Source organism: Artemia sp. Qi Xiang Cuo, chromosome 3, assembly GCF_049724085.1.
Source record: "Artemia sp. Qi Xiang Cuo chromosome 3, ASM4972408v1, whole genome shotgun sequence".
NCBI classification, from domain to species: Eukaryota; Metazoa; Arthropoda; class Branchiopoda; order Anostraca; family Artemiidae; genus Artemia; species Artemia sp. Qi Xiang Cuo.
The window spans coordinates 5193050-5211961 of NC_142796.1; the positions used below are offsets into that span (position 1 = coordinate 5193050).

At 32.6% G+C, this 18912-nt stretch overlaps 1 protein-coding gene across 2 annotated transcripts in view; it reads right to left on the reverse strand.

Moving 5' to 3' along the window:
• Positions 1-18912, reverse strand: part of Cals (calsyntenin 1) — a 292310-nt gene that overhangs the window by 49346 nt on the left and 224052 nt on the right. For both annotated transcript variants that reach the window (XM_089108431.1, XM_089108432.1), the window contains exons 12-14: positions 13981-14109; positions 9795-9997; positions 4368-4484 (exon numbers count right to left, since the gene is read on the reverse strand). In XM_089108431.1, coding sequence (XP_088964557.1) covers positions 4368-4484; positions 9795-9997; positions 13981-14109 — 449 coding nt within the window. The remainder of the gene's footprint in view (positions 1-4367; positions 4485-9794; positions 9998-13980; positions 14110-18912) is intronic.

Sequence of the window (18912 nt, forward strand, 5' to 3'; positions counted from 1 at the left end):
CATACACACACGAAAATTTTATATTATTTTAGGAAAATAGAATTTATATGTGCACACACAAAAAAAATCGCACACACACAAAAACTTACACACACACACAAACAAAAACTCTAAGCTAAGACTCTAAACTAAAAACTCTAAATTCTTAACTAAAACTAAACTAAACTAGAACTCTAACTGAAACTCAAAGGTAAAACATCAAACTCTTAACTAAAATTAAAATAAAATATAAATATAAAAAAAAATCTAATATAATAATCTAAGCTAAAAATATAAAATATTAACAAAAACTAAAATAAAATAAAAAATAAATAAAAACTCTAAGATAAAAGATCTAAACTATTAACTAAAACTAAACTAGAAATTCAACTGAAACTCAATGGTAAAAAAAATAGAACTCTTAGCTAAAATTAAAATAAACTAGAACTCTAACAAAAAAACTCTAAGATAAAATTCTAAAATCTCAACTAAAACTAAACTAAACTAGTACTCAAATTAAAACTCTAAGATAAGACTCTAATGTAAAACACCAAACTATTAACTAAAACTAAACTAAAACTCTAACTGAAACTCAAAGGTAAAAAAATCAAACTCTTAACTAAAATTAAACTAAACTAGAACTCTAACAAAAAAACTATAATCTAAGACTAAGCTAAAAATCTAAACTCTAAAATAAAATTAAACTAAACTATAACTCTAACAAAAACTCTAAGCTAAGACTCTAAGCTAAAACTCTAAACTATTAACTAAAACTAAACTAAACTAGAACTTCAACAAAAAATCTAAGCTAAGACTCTAAGCTAAAAACTCTAAATTCTTAACTAAAACTAAACTAAACTAGAACTCTAACTGAAACTCAAAGGTAAAACATCAAACTCTTAACGAAAATTAAACTAAACTAGAACTCTAACAAAAAATCTAAGCTAAGACTCTAAGATAAAACTCAAAACTATTAAATAAAACTAAACAAAACTATAAATTAACAAAAAACTCTAATATAAAATATATAAAATATTAAATAAAAATAAACAATACATATAACTTAAAATAAAAGTTAAAACCTCAAACTATAAACTAAAATAAAAGTAAACTATAAATCTAACAAAAAAGCGGCGCATTCCTGCGGCGTATCCCTGTGGCGCATCCCTGCGGCGCTTCCCCCGACCCGCGGCGCATCCCCCTGCGGCGCATTCCGGCCTTGCGGCGCTTCTTGGGCCCGGGGGACTTTGGCGGACCGGGGGGAGGGCTTCTGGGATCCGGGGGGGCCCTTGGGGGGTCCGGGGGCCCTTTGCGGACCCGGGGAGGGCCTTTGAGGGTCTGAGGAGGGCGTTTGGGGGGCTGGGGCTCTTTGGGAGCTTGGGGGACCTTTGATTACCGGGGGCTTCCTTCGGGGTTGGGGTAGGGGGATCGGAACCCTTTGGGGTTGGGGTAGAGGACCTCACAACACTGTTCAAATGGAACTTGTGTATTATAACGACCACAGAGTTTCACCCTCAAATTCTCTTCTAAAACCTTTCCTAAAATCTTCTTTCAAAATGTCTCTAACTGTTTCGCCGAAATAATCCCATAAAATGGATAAAACGGTTTCGCCCAAATAATCCCTAAACGTTATTTCAGCGTGTTCCTTTTGTTTGGCATCTCTGTGCTAACGCATTTCAAATTTCTAGGAAACCCTTTCCTACGTTAATCTCTTCATCTCATAAATTTTCCTAGCTAAACTATTAGGGTGTCGTTAGAATATCAATTTATCTCTCCGACTGAAAGCTCCGTGAAGCCGTATTTAAAAATAGAATTTCTATCTCTTTAGACTCCCGCATAATTCCAAGATAACAAGTGATGTCATTTATAATTCCTGACAGTATAGATCAATGAAGCCCTATTTAAAAATAGAATATTAATTTTTCTCTCTGACCTAAAGAACGTTAATCCCTCAGACCTAAGATTAAAGAAGCCAGAGTGTTTCTTAATTTCCCCTTCGTGAATCAATAATTTTCCCGCCGATTATGTAAATCAATTCCCCTAGCGATTATGTAAATCAAGTTCTCAGGTCAGGTTAGCCTAAAGATCAAAGAAACCATAATGTTTCTTAATTCCCCCTCGGTGAATCAATAATTTCCCCTAGTGATTATGTAAATCAAGTTCTCAGGTTAGGTTATCCAAACAATCTCATAACATTCACGTCGAGCATGTCCATTCTCACTGACAACGAACAGACATAAATCATCCATAAAACAGACATGAAAAACATCAAATAAATCGAACAAAACACATAACCATCCATGAAAACAGACATTAAAGTGACAGAGTTCCTGTTTTTCCATTCTCACTGACAAAAACCATAAAAACAGACATAAATGTGAGAAAGTTCCTGTTTTTCAAATTATCACTGACAAAAACCATAAAACATCCATAACCATCCATGAAAAACATCAAATAAATCGAACAACACACATAACCGTCCATGAAAACAGACATAAAAGTGAGAAAAGTCCTGTTTTTCCAAGTGAGAAAAATTCGGTTTTTCCATTCTCACTGACAACGAACAGAAGTAAAAACAGGCATAAATTGTGTAAAAAAGTTGTAGGTGGCAGCAGGGGTGGGCAATGGGGCTGGTACCCCCCATTCTACTTACGCTTTGCATAATTTGCGTATTCTTGACGTTTTTATTAATCCCCCCTCCCTCCAAGAAATTCTTTATACAGATTGGACTTAGCTCACTACAATACGGAAAATTTCAAATTTAGATGCTATTGATAATCAAATTTAAATTATATTAACAATTGAATCATCAAGTGATCCCCAATGCACTTTTTTCAGATTTTTTCCTTATTTTTTGCTTTAATCGATGCATAAGATCTTCACGATTTTCCATTATTTTCTTCTTTTAATATATATCATTATCGACAAAGAGTTTTGTTCCTCCACAACCCATTGACTTTCCTCTGTCTGCTCTCTCTTCGAATCCCCCCTCAAAATGCTTCACTGAAAAGCTTCGTTGAAAAATCAACGCAACCCAGACTTTCAACGTTCAAAAAAAGAGAGTAGAAAAAAGGAAATCCCCAGCTGCCCCCCAAGCTTCTAAACTTCAAGTATAATTTGGCTAAGGAAATATTAATACCCCCTCCCCCTCTAGTGACGGGTACTGATTCCAATCCAATAATAGGGGAACAAAGAAATTTTGATAACTTTGTGGAACTATTGACGACTTTGCTGGAAAAAAAATACCTTGAGCATTGTTAGGACCGGGCAAAACATTCAAATATGAGCCCCCACCCCAAAGCTACATTTATTACGATTCATAGTTGATCTCCTTCAGTAAGATTAAAAACTGAATACATAACATTTTAGATTACTTTAAAATATTACAAAGTGGATTTAAACACTCAAGGATCAGGTCTAGTATATAGACTTAGGTTACTCAGAACTCGGAAAACAATTCAGCAGCTCAACAAGTCGGAACCAATTAAAGAGTATACATGTTATGAAATACGACTCTCAATAGCAATTGTGCAGGCTTATTCAATGAAATTAATTGAAAATTTTCAATAGATTTAATTTGCTGAATTATTCAGATAATTAAATGATTCATTTCGTCTCAATGTAACCAAACTTAATTAATCATTCAATTAGTTTAACTAATCATTGGTTCAGTCAGTTCATAAATTAAGAAATTAGTTTAATTAGTTTGACTTCAATTAATCAAATTAAGATTAACTTATTCAAATAAAATATTTAATTGCAGAGCGCAAACATGTTACTACATGCTCTTTTCTATAATTAAATAAAAAAACAAGTTTTTTTTTACTGAAAGTAAGGAGTGACATTAAAACTTAAAACGAACAAAAATTATTCCGTATATGAAAGAGGCTGTCCCCTCCTCAACGCTTCGCTCTTTACGCTGAAGTTTGTTATTGTTGGAAAAAATAAAGTTGTGAGACAGAGTCAAACTTTAGCGTAAAGAGCGAATTCCGTTTGTTAGAGTTTCGGTTACTATTGAGCCGGGTCGCTCCTTACTTACGGTTCGTTACCATGAACTGTTCGACAATCGGGTTGTCAACTTGTGCAAAATAGTATCAAGAATTTTACACGTTATAAATATCTTAGAAGCGAAAGCACGATTTATGCCGCTTCAGTCCTGAAGGATTGAATTCATTCTGAATGATTAGAATGAATGGACTGAATAAAATGATTCAGAAGTACAATTCCTAGCACGGTAATTAGTTCACTTAGAATTAATTAGATTAATTGGCCTAAATGATCAATCAATTACAATTCTTAAATTAATTAAATTTGTCTAGCTAACGTCTGTTAATTCGACATACTTTTAACTAGAATCTAACTTCTAATAATAATGAGAAAATACTTACTGTTAAACTTAGTTCATTTGAGACGAATCTTCCATTTAATTCACTGCAAATCAACTTGAAGACACGAGTTAGATAGTAGGCTGGTCTTCGATTGGAGTACGTTACTTGACGGAGAACCTAGAATAAGAATATAACGCTTTTATCACCCAACTGTGATCCATAAGCATGGCTAAAAAAAAACAAGTGGCCATCTTTTCGGATTTCTCCACTTTCTCTAATTATTTTATTTTAAGGAGGCAGAGTGAATTTCCAGCAATTATTTATTTCTATTTCTATTATATAAATTATTTTTATAAAGTTTATCTAATTATTTTATTTTAAGCAGGCAGAGTGAATTTCCAGCAATTATTTATTTCTATTTCTATTATATAAATTATTTTTATAAAGTTTATCTAATTATTTTATTTTAAGCAGGCAGAGTGAATTTCCAGCAATTATTTATTTCTATTTCTATTATATAAATTATTTTTATAAAGTTTATCTAATTATTTTATTTTAAGAAGGCAGAGTGAATTTCCAGCAATTATTTATTAATAATAAATGGATAGTGAAAAAGGAGGTCAAACAGAATTAAATGGGAGAGTAAAATCGTTACAGATTTAAATTGTATGTCAGTAATGAAATACGATGATTATGAATTTCGACATAAGAAACTGAAAAATAAATTTCGACATAAGAAATGAGTTTCAGACAAGGCCGTTTGTAGGGGAATTTTCATTGAGTAAAAATTTTTTTTTAGTAACCCATCCCTCCCCCCCAAAAAAATTCTGACACTTTGATGCCTAACTTGATATCTTAAGTCGACCTTGAAGCATGTCAAAAAAGATATATCGCCAACTTTCCCGATACTTATCGCTTTCTGCTCTTTTCTTTTATTTTGAAATGGCAAACATAAATAATTGCAGGGTATTATAAGAAAAAGATAAAAGATATTATTATAAATAAAAAGATATATATATACATATATATATATATATATATATATATATATATATATATATATATATATATATATATATATATATATATATATATATATATATATATATATATATATATATATATATATATATATATATATATATATATATATTTATATATATAAACGAAAAGCGCCAAAAGCTAATCTTAATAATATGGCAAGATGCTTCAGATTGGGCAGAAGAGCAGTTTTCTCGATTAGATGAGTTTGGATAAAACAGTTGATATTGGATGCTCACACAAAAACACGCACTTTTTTCTTTTCTTTACCTAAAGGTTTGCGATTATATTGCGATTATAGAGTTTGCATCCGTAAATAGTTTCCAAGAAAATACTGGCTAAGCATGGACAAACAAATATATATATATATATATATATATATATATATATATATATATATATATATATATATATATATATATATATATATATATATATATATATATAGAAAACGAGGATAATGTACTTTACTGAAAACACAACACATTTTTTTTTGTTTTTTTTTTCTTCTTTTGATGGAATGGGAAGCATGAAAAGGTTAACAATATAATTTAAATGGTCGGAAACTCTAAGCCTGAGATTTACAGTCACCTCTTGGACACTCCGCCCCCCCCCCCTATCTTTAAAAAAGGGTGGCATGATCAGTTGATAATGGTTTGAATACTGTAGCAATTGCTAAGAGTTCTGATAGATCCCAGCAGATAACGGCCTTTTAAAGTAATTAGTTACAAAAACAAAATGTTTTTCTGATGAAAGTAAAAAGCGAAAAGGAAACTTAAAACGAAAAAAATTATTGTAACGCAGCTCATGCAACATATACGTGCAATATAGGTACAAATAAACTAACTCGTAATATTTCCCTAAATTTGTAGAATTTTGAAAAAATAGTGCTTCACTGAAAACTAATCATACTTGAAGTTTTGAGAAAATTAAAATTATATGCGAAAATTTACTGATTTCGTGGCATGTGGAAGAAAACTGAGAACCTTATAAATTAGTTTTAAATTTTCCGCTGGGTACTTATTTTCTCCTCCTAATCGTATTTTGTAGTGTCGATTTTGTGTTTTCAGAAAAGGGCTAGTTTTGCATAATCCTAAATACTGGTTTGTTTTGTGTTTTCAGTACAGCACTAGTTAGCATTATCCTAAAAGCACGGCATGATCATTAGTAAGTTTGTCCGCACTATTTTATCGATTTTACATAGGCTGTGAAGCAATAATTGTCTCTCGTTTTATGCGTCGACTTCGTTCGGTGAATGTCGATATTAACCAGATTTCAGAAATTTACAGTAACATATACATAAAAAAAGTAAATATACGGATATCTGGCAGAGAGACAAGCTCGTTTTGCACAGATAAAATAATTAAAGAAATATCTAACGAAATAAATGGATAAAAATGGATAATCAATCAAAGAAAGACATGACAAAGAGAAAAAAAACACATAACATTAAATACTCACCTCGCCACAGCAGATAACCCACCCAAAAATATACAAAAAAGATAATTTTTTTTTCTTTAAAGAGATTCCAAATATTGGACGGATTAAATATAAAAATAGTTCGTAAGAAGAAATTCACAAAGAAAAAATGTCAAAATATTCCCCAGATTAAAAACAAAAACGAGATGCTTCTTTTAGAAATACCTTTCTTTATAGGAAGGTATTGGCTTTTTTTTAGTTACGGCGTTCTGCACCTGGTTGAAAAAACATTGTGATTTCCTGTTGAAGTAAGGATAGCCAATTGACTAAATTTTTCCAAAATCGGTAAATTGTACAAAATACAGTCATGTGCGCACATACAACGTACAGTCATGTGCGCACATACAACGTACAGTCATGTGCGCACATACAACGTACAGTCATGTGCGCACATACAACGTACAGCCATGTGCGCACATACAACGAAGAGTCATGTGCGCATATACAACGTACAGTCGTGTGCGCACATACAACGTACAGTCATGTGCGCACATACAACGTACAGTCATCTGCGCACATACAACGTACAGTCATGTGCGCACATACAACGTACAGTCATGTGCGCAAATACAACGTACGGTCATGTGCGCACATACAACGTACAGTCATGTGCGCACATACAACGTACAGTCATGTGCGCACTTACAACGTAAAGTCATGTGCGCAATTACAACGTAATGTCATGTGCGCACATACAACGTACAGTCATGTGCGCACATACAACGTACAGTCATGTGCGCACATACAACGTACAGTCATGTGCGCAAATACAACGTACGGTCATGTGCGCACATACAACGTACAGTCATGTGCGCACACGATGACAAAATTTAACACTCTTGAGCAGGCCACGTTCTACATATAAGAACAGAAAACTTGATGGACACATTTTTGTCCGGCTTTAAGAAATTAAAATGTTTCTATGGCAAGCCAGATTTCTACTCTCTAGTTTGAATATTAATCTTTAACTTGCCTGCTCATAAAAGAAAGCTTTATCAATTCTTTTAAGGATGAATAAGAAGCTAATCATGCTTTCTAATTCAAACATTTATTTTTAACTTGCCTGGTCATAATGGAAAGCTTTATAAATTCTTTTAAGGATAAATAAGAAGCTAATCCTGCTTTCTAATTTATACATTAATTTTAACTTGCCGGTTCATAATGGAAAGCTTTATCAATTCCTTTAAGGAGAAACAAGATGGCAATACTGCTTTCTAATTTACACTTTAATTTTTAACTTGCCAGCTCATAACGAGGAGCTTTAGAAATTGCTTTAAGGAGAAATAAGATGGCAACCCTAATTTCTATTTTTTAATTTTAACACTAATTTTTAACCTACCTGTTCATAACGGAAAGCTTGTTCAGTTCTTTTAAGAAGAAACTTCTTAACAGAATCTTTTAAGATGGCAATCTTTTCAGTTCTTTTAAGATGGCAATCCCGCTTTCTAGTCTAAACATTAATTTTTAACTTACCTTCTCATAACGGAAATCTCTATAACTTCTTTTAAGGAGCTAATCCTGCTTTCTAATCTAACCATTAATTTTTTAATTGCCTGTTCATAATGGAAAGCTTTATCGATTGCTTTGAGAAGAAATAAAATGGCAACCCTACTTTCTACCTTTGCATTTACATCAGTTCCTTTAAGGAGAAAAACTATTGCAATACTGCTTTTTAATTTACACATGAATTTTTAACTTGCCTGCTAATAACAAGAAGCTTTATCAATTGCTTTAAGGAGAAATAAGATGGAAACCTTGCTTTCTACCTTTGCATTTAAACGCTAAATTTTAATTTGCCAGCTCATAACAATTTCTTGAAGGAGAAACAACATGGCAATCCTGTTTCCTACTTATTAATTTAAACACCATTTTCGAACTTCCCTGCTCATAACGGAGTTTATCAATTCCGTTAAAGAGAAATAAGATGCAACCCTGCTTTCTACTTTTTCATTTAAACGCTAATTTTTAATTTGCCTGCTCATAACGGAAAGCTTTACCAGTTCTTTTGAGGAGAAACAAGATGGCAATCCTGCTTTTTAATTTAAGCATTAATTTTTAGCTTGCCTGCTCATACCGGAAAGCTTAGACAATTTCTTGAAGGAGAAACAATATGGCAATCCTGTTTCCTACTTATTAATTTAAACACCATTTTCGAACTTCCCTGCTCATAACGGAAAGCTTTATCAATTCCAATAAAGAGAAATAAGATGCAACCCTGCTTTCTACTTTTTCATTTAAACGCTAATTTTTAATTTGCCTGCTCATAACGGAAAGCTTTATCAGTTCTTTTGAGGAGAAACAAGATGGCAATCCTGCTTTTTAATTTATACAATAATTTTTAGCTTGCCTGCTTATAACGGAAAGCTTAAACAATTTCTTGAAGGAGAAACAATATGGCAATCCTGTTTCCTACTTATTAATTTGAACACCATTTCCGAACTTCCCTGCTAATAACGGAAAGCTTTATCAATTCCTTTAAAGAGAAATAAGATGCAACCCTACTTTCTACTTTTTCATTTAAACGCTAATTTTTATTTGCCTGCTCATAATGGAGAGCTTTATCAGTTCTTTTGAGAAGAAACAAGATGGTACTCCTGCTTTCTAATTTAAACATTAATTTTTAGCTTGCCTGCTCATTACGGAAGGCTTAACAATTTCTTGAAGGAGAAACAATATGGCAATCCTGTTTCCTACTTATTACTTTAAACACTATTTTCAAACTTCCCTGCTCATAACGGAAAGCTTTATCAATTCCTTTAAAGAGAAATAAGATGCAACCCTGCTGTCTACTTTGTCATTTAAACACTAATTTTAATTTGCCTGGTCATAACGGAAAGCTTTACCAGTTCTTTTAAGGAGAAACAAGATGGTACTCCTGCTTCCTAAGCTAATAGCTTTATCAACTATTTTGAGGAGAAATAAGGAGCTAATCTTGCTTTCTAATTTAAATATTAATTTTTAAATTACCTGCTCATAACGGAAAGCTTTATCAGTTCCTTTAAGGAGAAATCCTTCCGTTGACATTTTTGCTTTTAATCCTAGTTGTTGGAGGAGACCTTCAGGTAGAGCAACAATTTCATGATCAGGGTTTAGAGGCGGGCTCAAGGTTACCAGACAGGAGTCAATTCTTGCTGATGAGGAAAGGATCTCATCATCAGTCTCATCATCTTCTGCAAAGTAAAGCAAAAGAATAGAAGAGGAAAGAGAAAACAATGTAAAGAGAATATAGTATAAAGAGGAGATGATATAATATAAAGAGGAAAGAAGATAAAAGAACATAATGAGAAGGTAAAATGAGGAGAAGACAAAAATCTGATAAATTATCATGAGCTTTGTCAGTGAAAAAATTAAGCTGCTAAAAATGAGAAGAAATAGCAAGACGTCTACAAAAATGTAATCTAAATTCGTCCAATAGCGTCAACAGGGGGGGGGAGCATTGACCCCCAAGATGTTTTCGAAGAAAGGAGAAATAACATGGTACTCAACCCCCAAGATTTTTGCCCCTCCCCCCTAAGTTTTTAAAAATATCTTATTGGGGTACTTTTATTGAAAAATGGCTGTTTTGAGCACTTTCATTGACACAATTAAAAACAACATTTTTACCCCTCCCCCTAATTTCCGTGACTTGAACGTTCCAAATTCGTCTGTCCAATATTACGATCCAAATGCGCTTAAAAGCAAAACATATTCTTTTTTTTCCGCTACCCCGCAAAATATAAATAAAAATTGAACGAGCCGTCATGACACAGAAATCCGCACATTAATGGTTATTAATCTCGTTTGTAAAAATTGTAAAGTCAAGGCCACGCCAACCTCTTTAACAATCAAGTAACAGTTCTAGCATTGTCTGTATGTGATGAATGCTAAAAAGATACCAATAAACGGGTATACGATTTGCTTTGAAGAATTTGAGCTACTTTAACCTAAAAAGACGAAGTTACGTAATTGGGATTAAAAAAAACAATAAAAATGGTTCAAAAATTAAAGAAAAGACACTGGGTACGACATCTTCAAACATCCACTAATTTCAAAATATTTTTCCTTCAAAAGTTAGAAGTCCAGAAAGAACGGTATCCATTAAGACTGTTCCCCGATACTAGTTGGATATAAGATGACCGAACAACCTGCTTTTTTCGAAAGCCGGTCTTTTCAAAGTTTTTTTTTTGTAACATATTTTATCACACCTGGCACACCGTCAGGGTCCGATATTCCTATATAATTTTACCCAGTTGAATTATGACGTGCATCTATTGAACCTTTCCTTGGACGAATTTATACATGGCTTTGACGGATCAGAACACTTGGTAAAGCTGTTTTCCATTCAAACCATCTAAATGTATATACATATTTAATATATATATAACCTTGAATTCGCTACAAAACTCGAAACCAAATCAGTAAATAAGACCCTTTCGAAGCACTTTTAAAAAACTGAAAATAAAATGAAAAAGCAAAGATAAACATTTTTCAAAGAAAATGTGACCAAATTGTGACCACTCCGATGCTAATTAGACTAACCAACATACTTTAAACTGTAGAAAACAAATTGTATAAAATAGCCCAAGTTAACAGACATTTCGCAGATGACACTTATTAGTATAGGTATTACAAAATCTTATAGAGGGCAATAGCCCCTCTAAAGGCTGAATCTCACAAATACACTTTCTTTAATCGAAGTGGAAACTTTCCAAGAGAACTCATCCTCTTACTTAGAATGCATTACGGCACCAAGCCAACAGAGCCCAACACAGCTGCACATGCTCCTCCTCCCACTAAATCTCTTCAAAGCTTCACCTTTACCCTTTCCCTTTAAGTTCAAATTTCCCTCAAATCCTTTATTACGACCTCTTTCCACCCCATTCAGGGACGATCTGCTTTCTGCTTGGCCCCAAACAGATGGCTAAAAGGCACAATCTTTAGCAATCTGTCATCTTTCCTCTATAAAACAGGGCATAGCCATCTCTTTCAATATAGCCATAGAAAGTGGGATCAAACCCTACTTTTTGTGCAGCTTATCCTTTGACAACTCCTTTCGAAAACACTTCTCGAAAAACCTTTCAGTCTTTCAAAGAAAACCATGTATAAGAGCTATTGTCATTGTAATTAACCAATTAAACATTATGCGTCGGGACCTATTTTGATATTGTTGGTATTATATGCATTTTTGTTTTGTTAGCATTATATGGAGATTTGTATGGTCTTTTTTTTTTGTGACCCATTTGTTAATAAATATGTCATTGTCATCGTCATTATGCCAATAAACTGTGATTATGTCATTACTGTCATTACCGAGCACCTAATATTATATTCTTAATTACCAGACTACTTTTGGCTGTTCTGCTTTTAAATCTTCATTAATACCCGGCTTTACTATCCGGGTAAGTAAAGCTATCAACTCGATCGCTTTTTTCGTAGCCTAGCATCAACTCTTCATCTTCATTTATTTTTAGTCTTATTAACATTTACTTTTACTAATTAACTCTATTCACATTATTTGTTTACTTTATTAACATTAACTTAGTCTTATTAACATTTGCTTTCGAACATTTGTATGTAGGACACTCAAATCCTCTGCATAATCTAAGTGTAAAAGAATTCTACCTCCCATTTGATTCAATATATTTCCATAGCCCTAACCATATTCTTTAAGACGAAGTTCATTAAAATAATCCACATAAACAGGGATAGGACACAACCCTGCCTAACGCCTGATTTCGCACCAGACAAACTAATAACCTCACTTCCTACCTTACCCACGGCAGTATTTATCTCCTACATAGCATTAATCACCTTCATTTGCTTATCTGATATACAACAAAAAGGATACTAGCCAAACTGAGGAGGGTGGGTAACTACCGTATATTAAGACCATTTTACGTTATGCTGATGATCACGCAGTTGGCTTGTTTTAGGGGCTTATTGTATTATTTAAATAAGCTTCTCAAGAAACCAAAAAACGAATTTTCAATATGATTTTTACCTATGACTATTATGTGCGATTAAAAAAAAAATGTGTAATTTTGGCACGATTTATTAGGAAAAAGGCAATATTTGGCTAGCCAATTCTATTAGAAAGAATTCCTGGGGTTAAGAATTTTTCTCTTTGAGCATCCGCTTCTCAGTAAACACAAATAAAACTGAGGGTAACGGCACGATGCATTCCAGGGGAATGGGAAAGGTAAGACTGACCATGTCAGAGAGTAAGTTTTTTAGGGCAAGGTTACCTAATTTACATCTAGATGACCCCTCAGATATGAACACCGTTTTATAATTAATTCTTTAAAATAGATCAAGGCAAATGTAATGAAATTGATCCCAAAGACAATCAACAATTGGCAGTCAATTATCTCGAGAGAGGTTATAACCTACTTTGCTCTTCATTTGGAAGAGCATGTCTCCCACCTGATAAATCCACACTTCGAACACTGCAAATGCACCGATGGGACAGATGAGGGGGAAGGAAGGAGGCTTCTCTTCATTATAAAGTTTCAAAAATATGCCAATTCCAATATGTAAGTTTTGAAAACCAACATTATTTCAATGAGCAGACAAGTTTCCGATTTGATAGATGGTATACATTGATCCCTTAGAATCACTAATTTTCCATTACGAAATATTTGCGATTATCAAAAATATATAATTATGAAAAAGAATATTCAGAACAGTTTCTGCGGGGAAAACGTCCGTCCCCATATTTATAAAATCTTCAAGTCTATCTCTATACAAAGAAAGACTAGTATTAATTGATACTACTTTTTCAAAGTTATTGCTGTATTAAAACACCTAGTAAAAAGATAACATAAACAATTCCACTTTTAGGCATTTTCAAATTTTCAATTTTATGAGAAAGATGGGTATTTCTCCCTACTTATCTAAGTGCAGTCATGGACATGACGATGTAAGTCATGCATAGATTTGTCTATAAAAGCGTATTGCCATACTGATTTACTTCAGAGGTTTTCAGAGTATTTTAAAGGTAAATAGGCGAAAGGAAATTTTCAGGAAAATGAGGTAAACATTTAACAAAACCTGTAAATTCGAATCGCCCTGAAATAGGGTAAAAAGCCATATGACTAAGGGAACAAATGCAAACAACTAATAAATTTTGTCATAAATGCCAAATTTTATAGCTATAACTATCGACAACACTTACCATCACTATCATCATCAAAAGAATCATCGTCATAATCATCATCTTCTGTTGTAACTATAATTTGAACATCAGGAAAGAGACGTACTCCATGCTCGAAGTAATTGTACTCTAACGATAAATTCGTTACGCCTAAAATAAACATGATACATTAAATTGGAGATTCAACATCAGGGTAGCGATCCCTATTTTCAAAAAAACAAAAAAAAACATTATGGTTAAAATGTAGCTTTGTACGGCAGCTGGCCATCCAATTCGGTTATCGTAAAAAAACAACCCAAGTTTTCTGTATGTTTTTTGATCTGGTCGTGCAAAATGAGGTCTAAGGGGGCAAACTTGGGTCTGGAGGGGGCAGTTGTCCCCCCTGCCCCATAAAAAATTACGCCCCTTCCTACGTCCTTTCTTTAAATTCACCATTAGCAAGTTCCAAATGGCACTAAAAACGGCACTTTTGGTGCCATATCTCAATGGATCGTCAAGTCATCCACATATTTCCATCTCTGAGAGAACTCCTGACCAATTTAAATTACCATTACTAGGAATAAAAGTGTTCCTGATTAGGCTCCTCGGGGAATCTCACGGTAAGAAGGAAGGGGTTGGAGAATTTTTTTTTTACTTTACCATTTGTGATTCCTACTCTCTTATCGAAAAAAAAAATAGCCGAAGTCTGAATTTTGTCCCTGCTACTCATTTTTTTAGGATTATATTTTATCATTATTCAGGACTTAAGATCAGATGTGTCTGAAGGTGGTCCTCAAGGTCGGATAATAGTTTAAGGGCAATTGGAAGACACTCAACGTTCCCCCTATTTAATAAGATATATGCTTGAGCTGAGTGACTAAGAAAGTGAGCATAATAATATCGAAATAGCTCTTCCTTAATGAATAAAAATAAAGGAACATTAAGGATGCAATATCAGGGTTGTCATCTATATTTTCTAACAAAAAGCCCTGGAGTTAGAGCTTGGTTTTACCATCTATCTTTTGTCGTCTGTAAGCGGTTTTGCCGAAAATAACAATTTTTGTCGAAACTGAGTTATAAATGCTATGCTGTGTAAAAAAAAAGTTCTTTCAAATGATTTGCTTAACATTACTGTAAGACGTCTCTAACAACCAGTATTTTGCAGTTCTCCTTTGCCGAATCGTATATTACTTAAAACGGTTTTGCCGAATCATATACATAACAATCCGTTTTACCGAAAGATGCTCAATTGCTGAACGAATGTTGGTTACATGGTCAGAAGATCAAAGCTCTAGCTATAGCTGATTCTGAGATACAAATGTAAAAATTTTCAAACTAGTTTTTCTTGGGTTTTCGGAAAAACAGATTCGGCAAGACCGCTTTCAGACAACGCTTGGTCTTTTTCTAGTCTAGAAAAGAAAAACATATTTTTCTATCGTCTCAATTTTAAGGCTTTGATTTTCTTGAAAAAACCATCTTTAAATTGAGATTTAGCATGTAAATTTAAAATGTGATGTGTCTAAAGGAAGAAAATTAGAAGCCTTCAGGAAAAAAACAGAAGGAAATGCGTAGATGGCAAACCTGCTTAAAATCAGGGGGTTACATATATAATAATATAACTCCACTAGTGCCATATCGTAGACCTAAAAAACCTTAAATTGCACTCATGCTACCCACAAGAGAGGAGAGGCATAGTTTCTCCTTGATTAACACAAAGGATCCCTCCGACGCAAATATTGAAAGACAGTGACTCTTCTTCTTTCTCTATATTGGGCTTCTATTATTTTTTTTTTTTTAATTCGATTTTAGAGTAGGAATTTTCCGTCACAAAAAAATTTTATAATATTAAACAAATATTTTTTGCCCGAGACATCAACAAACATTCTAAAAAACCATTCAAATGGTTGTATGAAAAACTCGGGGCTAAAAAAAAATCTGCGTTTTAAAATATAACATACAAGTCTGCCTAGAAAAATTATGTGAACAATTAATAATCACAGGCAAAACTTGAAAAAATAGTAGTTTTCTTTGCAAAAAGAAAGAGGGGAAAACTGAAAAAAGACAGGCGTACACGCAGAAATCTATTTTATAAGTCCGATTAACTTTAAAATTAGTTTTACATTTAGTTTAACAAATTTGATTAAATAAACTATCTAAAAATTAATTTAAATTAATATTAAGCAAGTTTAATTAATTAATTAAAGAACAAAAGACTAAATAACCTGATTAATTAAAAATATCAACAAAACCAAAAAAAAACACTCATATTCTGCAAAAAGAGAAAAACACAATAATAATAAAAAAAAAAATATGGGGGACAGGCTTGCAAGCAGGAATTTAATTCATAAGCTAGAGCATAGTCAGAAATTGACTTTTAATCAATTGTTTAAAAATTCACTGATTAAGTAACTTTATTAATTAAAAATTATCGAGAAAGGGATTTCACCTCTGCACTAGTACTTTAATTAAAATGGCATATATATATATTTATTTATATATATATATATATATATATATATATATATATATATATATATATATATATATATATATATATATATATATATATATATATATATATATATATATATATACATACATATATACACCTGGCATTTCTTGAAATGTATATATATATATATATATATATATATATATATATATATATATATATATATATATATATATATATATATATATATATATATATATATATATATATATATATATATATATATATAGGTGACGAGTTGGAGAAAATTCATTTACAGCCTTAATTTTGGAAAAAAAATTCATCACCCTAGTAGTGGTAGTATCGTTATTTGTGTCTATGACGCATGCAAAATTACACAAGATGAATTAATCCGAACAGCTAAAGTAAAAGGCATAGAAAAAGACATCGGAGATAATGATGCACAAAATTGAAGTGCAAGCAAGATCTGCGGCTAGAAGATATTTCACAAACAGTATCGCAACGAATCCATCGAATCGTAAATAAAATCTATGGTTAGAAGAGAAGCAACAGTGAGAATCACAACGAGTTCAAAGAGAAAGCAAACCCTATAAAATGGATGTTTCTTTAAAACATTGACAGGAAGGAGGAATTGGATTCACATCAGACTTTCCTGACTCAACTGTTATGGCGTATTTTTCACCTCATGACTTAAACAAAAGAATAACGAATACATATACTTCCTTTAAACGAGCAACGGTGTATTTATTTAAAACATCTTCTTGTTAGAATGATATGCCTTTTTAGTATTTTTCCCAGGGTGGTTGTATCGAACCTAACCTGATGCCATGACACCAAGTGACACCAAGAAGAAGTTCACATTATCTGCAATTAGAAGACACTATATACAAGGGGAATATATACAAGAATATATATAAGGGGAATATATACAATAATATATACAAATGCAACGAGAATCAATATATACAAGCCTGTCGCTTGCCGAATGCTGGGGCCAGGCCTCAAAATCGGCTACATAGTTTTTTTTTCGTAACACTGGCCTATTGATATTTCTTGCCACAAAAACCATCTAAATAGGACACAACTTTAAGGGAGAATTCGTTTTTTTCCTAGGCTAGCTGTATCGAACCTATGGTGAGACCATGACATCAAGAAGAGTCTGCGGTTAGAAGATAAGCGACAATTAGAATCAATATATATGAGCCTGCTGTGTAGCCATGCCATTGCCCGGCGGCGAATCCGCCGTACTACCCGTACTATATATATATATATATATATATATATATATATATATATATATATATATATATATATATATATATATATATATATATATGTATATATGTATATATATATATATATATATATATATATATATATATATATATATATATATATATATATATATATACATATCCACAGATGTGTCTTCCAACGAAGAATTACTCTGAGGCTCAACTAACATGCTTTGAACATTTCCTTTATTTTCTCGGGTAGAGGGATTGGGACAATCCCATACAACATGACTAATTAAGGCTGTAAAATAAAGGAACGGATTTGTTCCAGCAATATTACTCCTTTAGAAAGTAAAGTACAAAGGCTCAACGACTAATGAGATGAATATAATAGCACTCCATCCATAATTAGCTTTGGCTTAAGGGATAATGGCAAAGAAACATTTCAGACTTCATCATATGGCGTAAATCCCCCTGTCTCTATTAATATTCCCATCAGAGAAGAATATTTAGGCCAAAATTATACGTCAACAATATGAGATATAAAGGAATTACATTTGCATATTAAAATAGGTACAAAACTTGCTTATCTGCAAAAAAAAAAAAAAAAAAAAAAAAAAAAAAAAAAAAAAAAAAAAAGAAGAAAACGGAAATAGCTGTGCTATTTCCGTTTTATACATCTACACCGCATCCACTTTCTTAGCTAGCAATACTACCTAGGAGAAAGGGCGGATTCACCCCCTAGGTAGCATTATTAGTAAGGAGGGTAAATGCGATGAAGATACAAAAATAAGAATACTTCTGAAACTTGGGTACTCTGGAGAATGAATTTCTCAAAAAATATATTGAGGTACTCGTTTGACTAACAGTATATGAAATAATATAGGAGAAAAATATTTTAGGAAGAAATTATACATCAACATTATGAGGTATAAAGGGTTATACTTGTATATTAAAATAGGCACAAAACTTGCACAACTTCAAAAAAAGAAACAAAAAGAAAATATCAACCACCTTTGCTATTCCGCTTTTTACATCGTCACTGCATACACCTTCTCAGCTAGCCATATTAACTCGATGAGGGGTGGATTCACCCCTTAGATAGCAATATTAGAAAGCTGGGTAGATACTATGAACATGAAAGCTATGAAAAAAGAGAAGAAAACGGAAATAGCTGTGCTATTTCCGTTTTATACATCTACACCGCATCCACTTTCTTAGCTAGCAATACTACCTAGGAGAAAGGGCGGATTCACCCCTAGGTAG